Raw genomic sequence first — 13,310 nt, 5'->3', positions numbered from 1 at the left:
CATATTTGTGTGCGTGCTGAAATCCAGTTTGAGTTACTACCCTGCAAGTGAGAACAGCAAGAAGTCCTGTGGCACCTTGTCGACTAACAGATATTTTGGAGCATAAGCTTTCGTGGGCAAAGACCCGCTTCATCAGATGCATGAGTGGGGGGTGGTTTAAGAGGGGTATTTAAAGAGCGGGGTCCCCATAAGAGGAAGGGCCAGAGCTGACAGGGTCTATTCAGCAAGGTGGAAATGGCCCATTATCAATAGTATGTATCAAAAGAGGAAAAAGCAAGTCAGATCAGACAGCAGGATATGAGCCATTGTCAGAGTCTAATGGGGAGATATTAACACCCAGGGCAGAGAAGGTGCTTTTGTAAGGTGCGAGCGGCTCCCAGTCTCTGGTTAATCCTTGGTTAATGGAGTCAAAATTGCAAATAAATTGCAGCTCAGAGATTTCTCTCTCCATCTGATTTTTGAAATTTCTTTGTTTCAGGGCTGCCACCCTTAAATCTGCCACTGAGTGTTAATGGGCCATTTCCACCTTGCTGAATAGACCTTGTCAGCTCGGGCCCTCCCTTTCACTGGGACCCCACTCTTTAAATACCCCTCTGAAACCACCCCCCTACTCATGCATCTGATGAAGCAGGTCTTTGCCCACAAAAGCTTATGCTCCAAAATATCTGTTAGTCTATAAGGTGCCACAGGACTTCTTGTTGTTCTCAAAGCTACAGACTAACATGGCCACCTCTCTGATACCCTGCAAGTGGGAATTGCTCACCTGAATTATGTGACCTCCCCTCTAAACAGAAAACCGTGTTACCCACAGACATCAAGGAGGGAGGATGGTGGAGGGCAAGGAGTGTGAGACGTAACGAGGCCCTCCCCACAAGGTAGGCAGCTGAGTGTGCGTAGCATCTGAGTGTTCCCTGGCTCTGCAGATGATGGGTGGAGGGGGCATTGTTTATGTACGTGGCAATAGCTCCCAATTTGATCCAGATGCTGCAAATAAAAGGAAGCCCAATCCCTGCCCTGTGCAGCCTCAAAGGCTAGAGGAGGAAATACATTGAGCCTTTTCTTTGGTAAAGGATTCATACCCTGCCCTGCCCAATTCTTTCTTTCCCCTTTTCTGTCTCAGCAGTTGGGGTTGCACAGCGTTTCCGGGCAGGCTCCAAAGAGGCTAGCTAACTTGTCAAGATTTAAAAGCAGCAAAAACGGAGCCGCGAAGTCTCTGGAGAAACCGTTCTGTCAGCAGCAGCAGTCACCTCTCTTTTTTCTACCCCACTTTGAGGGCTGCCGGGCAGTGGCTGTCGAGTTCAGTCGTGAACGGAGGCCGTTCGGTAGTTTAAGAGGCGGTGGGGGCCGTACCCACGGCGGTAGGTTGCCTTTACCTGGCCTGACATGGGTAGCTCCGAAGCAGGGGGCAGAGAATATTTTGAAGTTGTGACTAGGCCCTCCCTGAAATGGGAGTCCCAGATGTATTGGCCCTTCCCATCAGGCCCAGTGGTGTCAGTGGAAGTGTTTTGCAGGAACAGGGACAAGCTCCTTTAGTACCGGATAAGTGCAAATCAACAGGAAACGGCTCCCTGAGGGCAACAGGACTGGATGGTGGGGACGCATGAGGGAAGAAGGCCACTCGGTGGCTGGTGCTCCCATCTGAAGGCTGCACCACCTACGCTGGCTGCGGCACTGCCTGCCCCGGGCAGAACGAGCGGGTGGAGCCGTGGTGATGCACATTCGCTCCCTCACCCCCCCACGTGTGTGTGCTGGGGCACAAGGAGCCCTGTCGTGCATTCTCCATAGCCTGCGCTGCTCTCCCCCACCCAGGCCAAGGAGCTGCCGTCGATTGGCTGAACCTGCGGCCCGCTGTGGCTCTTGAAGGTGGGCAATAAGGTTTCCCCAAACCTAGCACCAGGCCAGAGCCCTCTGCTGCCCTGTTGGCATGTACAGCTGAGGTGTCCAGGAGAGGGTGCCCAGGGTTCTGACTGCTGTGGACTAGGAGGGACCTTTGCGGATGTAATCAGCATTCCCTGCAAGCTGAGAGCTTGGGCGGCCGCCCAGGAGAGATTCAGGTGCGACCCAGCTGGTTAGCAGGGCACCCACCGTGGGCAGCATTTGTTTCTGGTGGTGGGGCACATCTATACGTGCCTGGGTGCATGTAATAAAACTTATTCTGCCCTGGATGTTAAATTAGCGGGCCCCCATGATGTACTGCTGCATTTCTTGGCCCTTCCCAGTATGCGCACGGGGTGACATCCTGACCCCGTGGGAGTCAGCGGGAGTTAGGCCGTTGTGTTGCACAGGGCCTGGCTTCCCCCCCACCCCACCCCGATCTCTGTAATGTTCAGCTGCTGTTTACCTCCATTAAGCAGCAACTGCATCTCTCCAGATGGGCCAGACTCATGCTGCTTTCCCTGGCTCTCCCCTTGTCTGCCCAGGCTTGTCTGTACAGAGCAGCAGCCCCTTCCTTTAACCCAGCCACATCCTTCCCCAGGCATCCCCCTCCCTTCCCCGACCCCCGGGATTCCCATTGCCCAAGGAGGGACAGATTGTAAAACGACCCAAGCCCCGTGGGGCCTAGTCCCCATCCAAATGGGAAAGCAAGCTGAGAGCAAAGGACCTTCAGCAGGGCTTTGCCTAGCTATTAAATCGATATGGGAGCCCAGGCTGCATGTAATGAGGGAGCATAAGGAGGCTGGGAAAGGAAATCACAGGGCAGGAGTCGCCCTCTCATTCAAAGCTGCAGCTTGAAATAAACCAGCTGACTCAAAAAGGAGCCGTCTGAATTGCACACGGTTGTCTAGCAGATCCGCAGCAGTGCCTCTCTGGGCCTGTTTGCGTGGACAAATGAGGTGCGTTAGGCTTTTATTAGCTACAAGGTGTGATTCTGGTCGCCTCCCCACGAAGGATCAGATTCCCCCCTTTGATGCACCGGGATATGTGCAGCTCCCTGAAGCGCTCCCCTGGCTCCAGCGGGAAATGCTGGCTGGAACTTCCAAGTGAGCCAAAGAAAGTCTCTGGTTCCCATGGAAGGTCAATAGGCATCAGGTACCTACCGCCCTGGTGCTGCCTGTGGAACGGGATTCCTCTGCCTCCCAGTCTCGGTGGTGTGAGTTCGCAGGGAGGTTCCTGCCCGTGCCGGGGACGGGTGGATCCTTTCCCTCTCCCATGTCTCTGCTCTCTTCCAGGGGGCCCTCTCGGAGAAGCTGACTTACGCTTGCTCTTCCTGCGAAGCGGCCTTCACCTCCAAGACCCAGCTGGACAAGCACAGGATCTGGAACCACCTGGAGAGGCCACTGCCAGCTAGCAAAGCTGAGAACAAAGTGCAGAAAGCCATCGGCAAGTCCGGTGGCAAGAAAAGGTACCGGCCTCGGGCTGAGTCGCCAGTGGGTTGGGGGGGGCTGGGATGAGAGAAGGGGAGCTCTCCCCATTCCCTTCCCACTGGCCACTCTCGTGCCATCCTTGCTGGCCCCTGGGTTGGAGGAGACGTCGATGGCGTTGGTTGCTTGACTCCACTTTAAATGAGCCCTGTATGCTTTGCCCTAGAGCTGCTGAGAGTTCAGATTCCCACACCATCCATCCCAAACAGGCAAAGGTGGAGAAGACGGTCGGCCGGGAGCTCCCCGAGAACGGAGAGTGCCTGCCGGAGAGCCGGGGGAGCAAAGGCTTTCAGCTTGCGGCAGTGGTGGCCGCTACCCCGCCGGACAAGTCCTCGGGCGGCAAGGATCCCAAGCAGCAAGGGGGCACGCAGGCCTCCCTCCAGGAGGAGGACCCAGAGAGGATGAAGCACAGTAAGATTAGAGCCCAGGGCTGCGGTGGCATAGGAGGCTGGAGAGGGAGGTGTCCCAGGGTGAAGGGTAGAGTCGCCCCTGGTTTTGGACAGTGTTCCTGCTAATTTTTTTCCATCTGGGGCAGAATAAATTTTGTTATGTGCACTGAGGCACATGCAGGTTCACCACCAAGAGAAACCCATATTGCCCACTGTGGGCACTCTGTTAATTGTCTGGGCGGTACCTGAATCTCTCCTGGGCAGCTGCCCAAGGCTCCATTTACAGGGAATGCTGGTCTCCTCTACAGCAATGTGCCATTAAAAGCAAAGGCTTTGCTCTCCATATAGACTCATCCAGCTGGCCCGCAGGCAGGAGGACACAGGGACATTGCCCCGTGCTGGCCTCAGCGACAGTCGGCAAGCAAAGCCACATACATGGAACGGTCAGGCGGAGGCGAGAGACGGGCTGGGGTGGTGACTGCAGGCGGGATGGAGCGTGGTTCTGTAGAGTTCCGCTTCACGACCCATGGGAGGAAGAGACAGGACCTGCAGAAACTGTGGAGAGGGATAAGGGAGCTGTTAGTTGCTCCGTGCTAGATTGTTTAACAGTCTTCAGCTCTGCCTTCCAGAGAGGGAATAATATCTCGGCTACCAGGGTTACACAGCAGACAGTTTAGGTGCTGTGGGATCTGGCGAGGCGGACAGTATCTCTGGTGCAGAGCAGGGCTAGTTCTGGATGACGCTGTCAGAATGAGGTTCCCATCCATAACTGCTTCATTTTGGGGCCATAAAGGGAGCAGCTCAGTGAGCTAAAGTGAGGTGGGATCCCTTTTGCCTCCTCTCCTGAACCGGACTTCATCCAGTTGTCTTTTACACTGCCTATATTTAAATCCACGCTTGCAGTACAGTTATTTGACCATATTTTTATCTCTCCTTTCTCTCTCTTGAGTCAGGAAGGAAACAGAAAACGCCTAAGAAATTTACTGGGGAGCAACCGTCAATCTCGGGGACGTTTGGATTGAAAGGTAACGTACGAGGCAGCCCTGTTTCAATTCCAGCACCCATCGCTTCCCCTTCTGTGCTCTGCGGGTACTGCCTCACCACAAGCTCCTGCGAAGGCAGGTCCCTCTGACTGTTTCATTACCTTGGGCGCCCCTCGCAGAGCCTGCAACAGAGGCATGGGTTAGGCTCGGTTTTCAGGATGGGACCTAATGTTCCACCTGTGATGGCTTGTAGCTCAGTGTAATATCCGTTAGTCTATAAGGTGCCACAGGACTTCTTGTTGTAATAAGCATGACTCACCACCGCTGCAGGACCTTCTGCCGATGCAGGAATTAGCTCTTCCAGCCTCCAGAGCACCCTCTTCTGGCCAGCATCTCACCTGCTGTTGGCTATCAGTTTGTTCTCCACCTTATATCAGGACCCAGGTCCCTCCCTGACCACAGAGCCCTTCCCTCAGGCTACTGCCCTACTGCAGTGCCCCATGCCCTGGGGTCCTTCCCTGCCAGTGAACCTCAAACCCCCACACCCATCTTGCCTCGGTGAGCCACTGCCAGTCTTCATCTAGCCCCTTACCCCAAGGACAAATGGCTGTTTGATGTGGCCACTCCTGATTGGCAAGGGGTTGGACCTGCTGCCTTCTGCAGCCCTGGCTGCCTCTTGGTAGCCCTTGTACCCCCAGGCTTCGTCTCGGGCTCTGCAGTCTGGGACTTGCCTGGCCAGAACTCCTCTGGGCTCTCTCTGCCTGTCCTCAGCACTGCTCTGTCCATCATACCCAAGTCCATCATACCCAAGTCACGGCTACACGTGTTGGGCGCTATTTCAAAGTTGAAATCAACTTTAGGCAGCGAGACGTCGAAGTCACTAACCCCATGAGGGGATGGGAATAGCGCCCTACTTCGAAGTTGAATGTCGAAGTAGGGCATGTGTAGACGATCCGTGTCCCGCAACATCGAAATAGCGGGGTCCGCCATGGCGGCCATCAGCTGAGGGGTTGAGAGACGCTCTCTCTCCAGCCTCTGCGGAGCTCTATGGTCACTGTGTGCAGCAGCCCTTAGCCCAGGGCTTCTGGCTGCTGCTTCGGCAGCTGGGGATCCATGCTGCATGCACAGGGTCTGCAACCAGTTGTCGGCTCTGTGGATCTTGTGTTGTTTAGTGCAACTGTGTCTGGGAGGGGCCCTTTAAGGGAGCGGCTTGCTGTTGAGTCCGCCCTGTGACCCTGTCTGCAGCTGTTCCTGGCACCCTTATTTCGATGTGTGCTACTTTGGTGTGTAGACGTTCCCTCGCAGCGCCTATTTCGATGTGCTGCTGCCCAACGTCGAAGTTGAACGTCGACGTTGCCAGCCCTGGAGGACGTGTAGACGTTATTCATCGAAATAGACTATTTCAATGTCGCTACATCGAAATAAGCTATTTCGATGTAGTGTGCACGTGTAGACGTAGCCTATCAGTGCAGGGCAACTATCATGTCACACCGAGGTTATCCCCTCTGACCTGCACAATAAAAGGAGGGCAGCACTAGAAAAGTGGCAGTATCGTACTGCCTCTGATACAATAGTCCACTGGAAGCTCCACCCCAGCATTCCAGTATCCTCATCTCTTTCCCCATCATAGATGCAGGCAACTGGTTACAGGATCCCTAGTGCCGTGAACAGCCAGGTGGAGGCTCGAGTTCACGTCAACATTTTTTCATTCGTGGCACAGATGTGGCCTCTGTGCTCGCAAATACACGTTTGCACTTGCAAGTGCTCAGTTTTCACGAGTAACTCCTCCCAGGCCACCAGGCAGAAAGAGCTGCGAGTAGATGCCCAGAAATGCACACGGCTCTCAGCGTTCGCCATATAAAATGCAAACCCGAAGCTGTTGGACCAAAAAGTGATTCTGATCTAAGATCTAAGATAGGTCAGAATCACTTTTTGGTCCAACAGCTTCGGGTTTGCATTTTATATGGCGAACGCTGAGAGCCGTGTGCATTTCTGGGCATCTACTCACAGCTCTTTCTGCCTGGTTGCCCGGGAGGAGTTACTGCTCTTTCTGCAGCCCAGATCTGCCTGTGTTGGCCAGACTTTCAAAAGTGGCCTTTAAAACTCTATCTTCCATTTCTCGCACCCGTCCAGGTGGGCAGCCTGCTGTGTAGCTACCCATGCACGCTGTAGGATTCACATGTGCAGAGCAGAGAGACATCAGACCCAGCTGCTCCTATTACTATTGATTTGTTGGGCCATCCACCTGCTTGTCTGGCAGTACGCAGTACATCAGGGCAGACAATCCCAGCCCCTTTCCTTGGTTGATCATGGCCAGAAAGAATCCCTTAAGAAGTATGTCTTGAGGGACCAGAATGAAAATGAGTTAGCACTTGTTCCAAGCATGGAACGAGATACACAGCTGACGTGGGAGAAGTGGCACAAAGGCGTGATTGGAAGGGGAGCGGACTGCGTGTATAGAATTCTCCCTGCCAATTTGTTTGCCTTCGCAGTCTGACTTGGCAACACAGCAGCTCGTTGAGCAGTGCAGGTGGCAGCCACCTGCTCTCCCGAGGGATTTCTGTTTACACGTGCGCCTGGCACTTGCTCTTTCACTTGCCCTCCTGCCTCTGCTCTCCGGTTCCCATGCAGCTGCACACAGTCTGCTGACGCAGCATGTTTAATGAAGTCCCAGAATTCATGGTGGCAACTTTTTAAGGATATGGGAAGTAAAGATCCCAGCTGGGATCCTAGAACTGCGTTATTGAATAGCAGGGATCCTGGGTTCCCATTGCAAGCAGCTCCCCAAAGCCCTGAATTGCACACATCTCCAAGCGGAAGCAGCCCTTTAATCCACCAGTGTCTCAAAAGTGGATTGGCTTTGAAATTCCTCCTGTCAGGTGCAGTGCAGAAATCCCTCCCAGCTAGTTCCCCTTGTCCTCCCTCCCTTACCAGGAGTGGTGTCCTGGTCTCAGTCTTGCCTACGATCTTCTCACGCTGTAAATAGCTTGGGACAGGAAATGTGTTGTGCTTTTTGTTTGCAAAACCCTGGGTGCATTCATGACTCTGCGCATCATCATGCCGCCGTGGCTTAGACAAGATAGCCATGGACTTCCTTAGTCACTGTGCCTAAGAACAACAGGGTTGTTGCTTAATGAATGATCCTCAGTTTGAGAACATTCACCAAGGAGCATCCGTCACATCTCGTTGTCGCCGGGCCTCAGTTTCAGGGGGTTCATCGTTAATAAAGGTCCCCCTCCTTCTACAGGCCTGGCCAAAGCAGAGGACAAGGCAAAGGCCCATCGTGCAAAGAAACTGGAGGGCGCCAGCAACATGGATGAGCTCAAAAAGAAGCCTCTGGGAGCTGGTGTGAAGAGGGAGGCTGTCATGCATTCATCAGGTGAGGCATCATGATTCCACTGCCAGCTGAGAGTTGGGTCACTTGGTGGTAGCCTCCCAAGAGATTGGGAGGAACAGCAAAGCGGCAGTTTGGTTAACGGAGAATGAATAATAATAGGCTTGTCTTGGCTCAGGCAAAATTCTCGCAGGAGTCATTGTGCCTGAGTGAGGAACAACTAGTGGTTAAGAAAACGTCTCTGTGCTTGTCTGGGGGCTCGATGCACTCAGAATAGCTGATTCCTGAACCTTCCCGTTCACGAGAGGCTCAGTCCTCAACATGGGCTTGGGGTCCGAGTGACACAGAGGCCCAGATCGCAAGCCAAGGCCGAGGAGTGTGCGGCACAACACAGGGGAGGGTGCCTGAAAAGATTGTGCTGCTGTTCCACTCCTCTGATCCTGGGCTGGTTGCCATTGTTCCAGTTCCCCATAACAATTTAGAGCAGCTGGTGGGCTGCTCGAGCTTATACCAGCTGCATGTTGCCCTAAGGGGGCATTGGAAGAGCAGGCCATTCAGCAGTGGGGTGGGGTATCCTTACCACACCCCCTTTCTCTTGCCATTTTCTCCTGCACCAGCCGCAGGGAGGCTGGGATAGGAGCTAATATAGGAGCTTCTGGCGCTCCAGCTGCATAGGAGAGATTGCTCGGCAACCCATCAAGATGGCATTAGGACAGCTTTGTGCAGGGTAAGCAACACAGAACTTCCCCGAAGTCAGCCTAGAATCTGCCCTGTGGTTTCCAGTACTACCACAATAAGCAATGGAAAACAGCCTAGCCCCGGCTCCTGTCCCTAGCGCATGAAGTCACCAGCCAAACTCCCCCCGAGTTCAGCGGGACCAGCACTTGGCCTATCGGCTGCGCTTGGTACACAGTTCTTCCACGACTGAAGCCAGGTCTGCGCTAGGCATTAAAGTCAACTGCAGATGCGCAATTCTTACTGCAGCAATTTCACAGCTAGAATTGACTTACCTGCAGTCCGCTTAACCTGGCCGTCCTCACAGAGGACTCCTCCCATCGAACTTGTGTATGGTTTGCCGTATTGAGGAGTACAGGGGTCGACTGCTGACCCCAGATAGCTTGCATAGTAAAGACATACCGTAACTAAGTGAACACACCGACTGTTTTATATCAGGAGCCAGATTTGCATCAGTATGTGGTCAAAATCCGCTCTCCGGTGGGGGTTCTTTAAAATCTCATATCGCACATTTAAACAAACACTTGTCAGCAACTTGGCAGAGCAGACAGGGGCTGCCTGAGTTCGTGCAGGTGGTGGAGATACCAGCGACAGAGCCTGGGTGCATACGGTTGGTTCGGAAGCCCGACGTTGACATTTATGTTTTATACCTTCTCTGTGTTTCTCTTAGGAGAAATGAGCTGTTAGGGGGAAGGAAAGAAAACTGTCAGCAGCTCCTGGGGCCATCTGTCTAGCTGGCTGTGCTTGCCTGGAGCTGCTTGTAATGGCATGCTAAGCTCGGACACGGTTCAGCCACTAGGTGGCAATGTGTGGAAAATACCTTTTTAAAAAGGGTTATGAAAGGATCTTATGCACTGCAGGTGTGATCGTCACAGAATCCCAGGGCTGGAAGGGACCTCAGGAGGTCATCGAATCCAGCCCCCTGCCCAAAGCAGGATCAACCCCAACTAAATCAGCCCAGCCAGGACCTTGTCAATCCGGGACTTAAAAAACCTCTAGGGATGGAGATTCCACCACCTCTCTAGGTAACACATTCCAGTGCTTCACCAGCCTCCCAGTGAAATAGATTTTCCTAATATCCAACCTAGACCTCCCCCTCTGTAATTTGAGACCATTGCTCCTTCTTCTGCCCAATCTCTCTTTAGATTCCCCCCTTCACGAGCAAGCTCTGTAGCCAGTCTGTATCTGGTGCAGGGAGTTGACGTGGTATGAGGAGTAAAGTAAGATCAGAAACAGAAGAAACAATGCCACAAAGGTTGCAGATGGAAGGAACAAAGCTACAGGGGTTGCAAGATCTCATTAACATGGCCTCCAGGTAACTTCAGCTTTGATAGCCCATTGCAGTTAACAGACTGGAAGCTGTGTTTTCCAAGATTTCGAACGGCAAATTAACTCTGCACAGCAACTTCTTTTTGGTCCTCTGATAAATGTCAGTCTGTATTGGAAATGACATTGATCTGAAGAAGTGGGTCTGTCTCACGAGAGCTCATCACCGAATAAATCAGTTTGTTAGTCTTTAAAGTGCTACATTTCTGCTGCTTTGTTTTGTTAAAGAAACTGGAGATGTGCAGGCAACTTCTTCAGTTAGTGCAACGGGGAAAGAGGCAGCGCACATCTTTAAACCCTTTGTCTTCACCAAAGACTGTCACAAAGATGTCTGTGAGGGGTTTCTTCGTATGTTTGATGCAGACGTTGTACCCCATTGATATGTGTTGTTTAAAGAGCATGTTTTCACTAGAGACCTCAAAAACCAAGTGGAAATGTTGAATATTTTATAAGAGCTCTGCATACATTGGTTGAAAACTGTGATTTTGAGAATGTAAAACGTGGGATTATGAGTGAAAGACTAGTTATTGGGTTAACAGATAAAAACCTTTCACAGCAGCAACAGTTGAAGAGAGAGTTAAGATGAGCCAAAGCTATTCAGATAGTAAAACAGTCAGAACTGGTGAAACAACAGAACAAAAGGCGCTGCCGATATTGTTTTTTTCAACGTTCAAATGTCTAAATAAGTAATGTTGGAAAATCGCAGTCACACAGCGAAAAGTCACACATTGCAAAAGGAGCCTTCCCGTGAGCCAATATAATAGCTGTGCTTTGTTCACACATGTTCCTTTTTGACCTTGAAAGGCGGGGGTCTGCAAAAGTTGTTTGCAGAGCTGGGGTAATTATTTCAAGGGAGAAGGCCCTCCTGTCTCGAATTAGCCTGCTTAGCTGTGTGAGCGCCTGGGTCGGGGTGGGAGTCCAGAGAAAAGGAGTTTTTCCAAACAAAAACAAAAACAAAACCCCACAACCTAGTATCGCCAAGTCCTTAGAAGCTCTAAGCAGACACTTGAGAGTTAAGTCATTTATCATGCAACCTCTGAAGGAAGGTGTGAGAACTCCCAGGCTAAGGATACGACCCAGTCAGGGTCTGTCTTATGGGGTTTGATTCTAAGCACCTAGTGGGGACACACGAAATCTAATGATCAGGGTGCCACAGCCAACCCCCATATGCCTCTTTCGCACAAGGAGTAAGAGAGGTCAACATGAAGTTTCTCCCATTGACCTCCCTCTGTGAGGACAGCCAGATAAGTCGATCCTAGATACGTCAAGGCCAGCTACGCAATTGTCGTAGCTGGAATTGTATATTTAGGATCGACTTTCAAGTCTAATGTAGACCTGGCTCAGAGGGACAAATTCCAGCCCACGTGCACGAGGTCTGGGAACAGGCATGGCCTAGGAGACGATGCATGGCCAGCCAAAGGCACACGCTGTGACACATGCATGAAATATGAATATTGGCGGCTGCTTGCTGCACCGACGCTGTCAGGGAGTTGCCTTAAATGTCTGGCAGTCCCATTGGTTCTGAGTTTTATCACTGGTGATGACACTGAGCCTGCCTGTAAAGTGAAATTGAATATTCATGGAAGAACTATTGACCTTAACGTTGACTCAGGAACTGATGTTACCGTTATCTCAGAAAGGACTTCCAATTGCCTTCAGCCTGTCCCAGGCGAGAGCTGAAATCACCTGATTCAGCTCCAAAAGGCCCTCCAGGGATTTTGCACTCCAAAAGCAAGTTCCTCAGTGAAACTGTTTAGAGACACAACCTTTGCATTCAGAGTGTGTGATCAAAGGATCAAAGACCAGTAACCTTCTCAGTTTTCCTCCCAGCGTTCGAAGAATACATCCGTCTCCAAAGTGGTCGGACGTGACGAAAGTGACCACAGGTTAAAAGGCTAAAAGAGCTTATGAACACTTCCACAGCAGATGTCACTCTGAGCATGGTCATCTCTAGAACCTGGTGACCATGTTTATGTCAAACTGGGTGTGGGGAAAGGACAGGCAACTCCAGCTCTCTCCAAGAGACGCTCGAGCATGAGTGATCAAGACCAATAGCAAAGAGTTCAACAGGAACTGTTGAGGTTTATGGTTTGCCCTTTGGAAAGAACAGCACAGAGCAACACTACAGATGGCAGATGCAGAGCATGAAGAATCAAAGACTCCAAACCAGCCAGTCAGTCCTTGCCACTAAGGGACAGCCAGAAGAACAAGCTGTTACATTTTTGGGTCATGTAGTAAGAAGACCAGAGTGATCTGCAGCACGTAACAGACTGGTCCACACTGAACTTGGAAGGCAGCATGACACTACGGGAAATGTTGGCATGTGGGGTGTTCAGGGATAGATGTCCTGGAATGCTCAACATATTGTCCCATGCAGCCACTCGGTAGCGCTGTGGGCAAAATATCTCATTTAACCAAGCCTCAGCCAGGCCTGGCAGAGCGTTAAAAGAATCTGGTGATGACCACACCCATTGTGCATAAACAAGCTCTGTAGCCAGCCCATAGCTGGGGGCAGGTGGTACTGGGCTCGCCCAGTTCATCGAAATGCAACCTAAAATGAGTCTGCTCTTGAACTCTAGGGTTTACAGTCTTCCTTCATCTTCCTCGCAGGTTCTTAGAGGCAGCTGGGCGTGGGGCGGGAGCACATGACCTGCGAGGAGAGGCTGAGGGATTTGCATGTATTTAGTCTGCAGAAGAGAAGACTGAGGGGTGATTTGATAGCAGCCTTCAGCTTCCTGAAAGGGGGGCTCTAAAGAGGATGGAGAGAGGCTGTTCTCAGTAGTAACCGATGGCAGAACAAGGAGTGGTTGGTCTCAAGTTACAGTCAGGGAGGTCTAGGTTGGATATTAGGAAAACCTACTTTACCAGGAGGCTGGTGAAGCACTGGTATGTGTTACCCAGAGAGGTGATGGAATCTCCATCCCTAGAGATTTTTAAGTCCCAACTTGACAAAGTCCTGGCTGGGATGATTTAGTTGGGGTCAGTCCTGCTTTGGGCAGAAGTCTGGACTCAATGACCTTCTGAGGTCCCTTCCAGCCTTAGGATTCTATGAGCCATTGTCCCACTGCTATCCCAGGCCTTTTGGCCTCTCCACCTTCCTTTGTTCTGCTTCCTTTAGAGCTGGGCTTCTTTTCCTTCTTGGTCTCAGCTGTGTGTGTCTTGCCCCCAGGACTGGCACATC

The 13,310-nt window shown here is 51.8% G+C and overlaps 1 protein-coding gene across 8 annotated transcripts in view; it reads left to right on the top strand.

The window, feature by feature from the left end:
• ZNF512B (zinc finger protein 512B) overlaps positions 1–13,310 on the top strand; it is a 102,543-nt gene that overhangs the window by 38,058 nt on the left and 51,175 nt on the right. For all 8 annotated transcript variants that reach the window (XR_012647859.1, XR_012647861.1, XR_012647860.1 and 5 more), the window contains 4 exons: positions 3,171–3,343; positions 3,529–3,773; positions 4,705–4,776; positions 7,982–8,113. Coding sequence is in view for 5 of the 8 variants with exons in the window: in XM_075011652.1 (XP_074867753.1) it covers positions 3,171–3,343; positions 3,529–3,773; positions 4,705–4,776; positions 7,982–8,113 (622 nt within the window). In the remaining 3 variants the exon portion in view is untranslated. The remainder of the gene's footprint in view (positions 1–3,170; positions 3,344–3,528; positions 3,774–4,704; positions 4,777–7,981; positions 8,114–13,310) is intronic.

Source organism: Carettochelys insculpta, chromosome 17 (assembly GCF_033958435.1).
Source record: "Carettochelys insculpta isolate YL-2023 chromosome 17, ASM3395843v1, whole genome shotgun sequence".
NCBI classification, from domain to species: domain Eukaryota; kingdom Metazoa; phylum Chordata; order Testudines; family Carettochelyidae; genus Carettochelys; species Carettochelys insculpta.
This window is presented reverse-complemented; position numbering and strand designations above follow the sequence as displayed.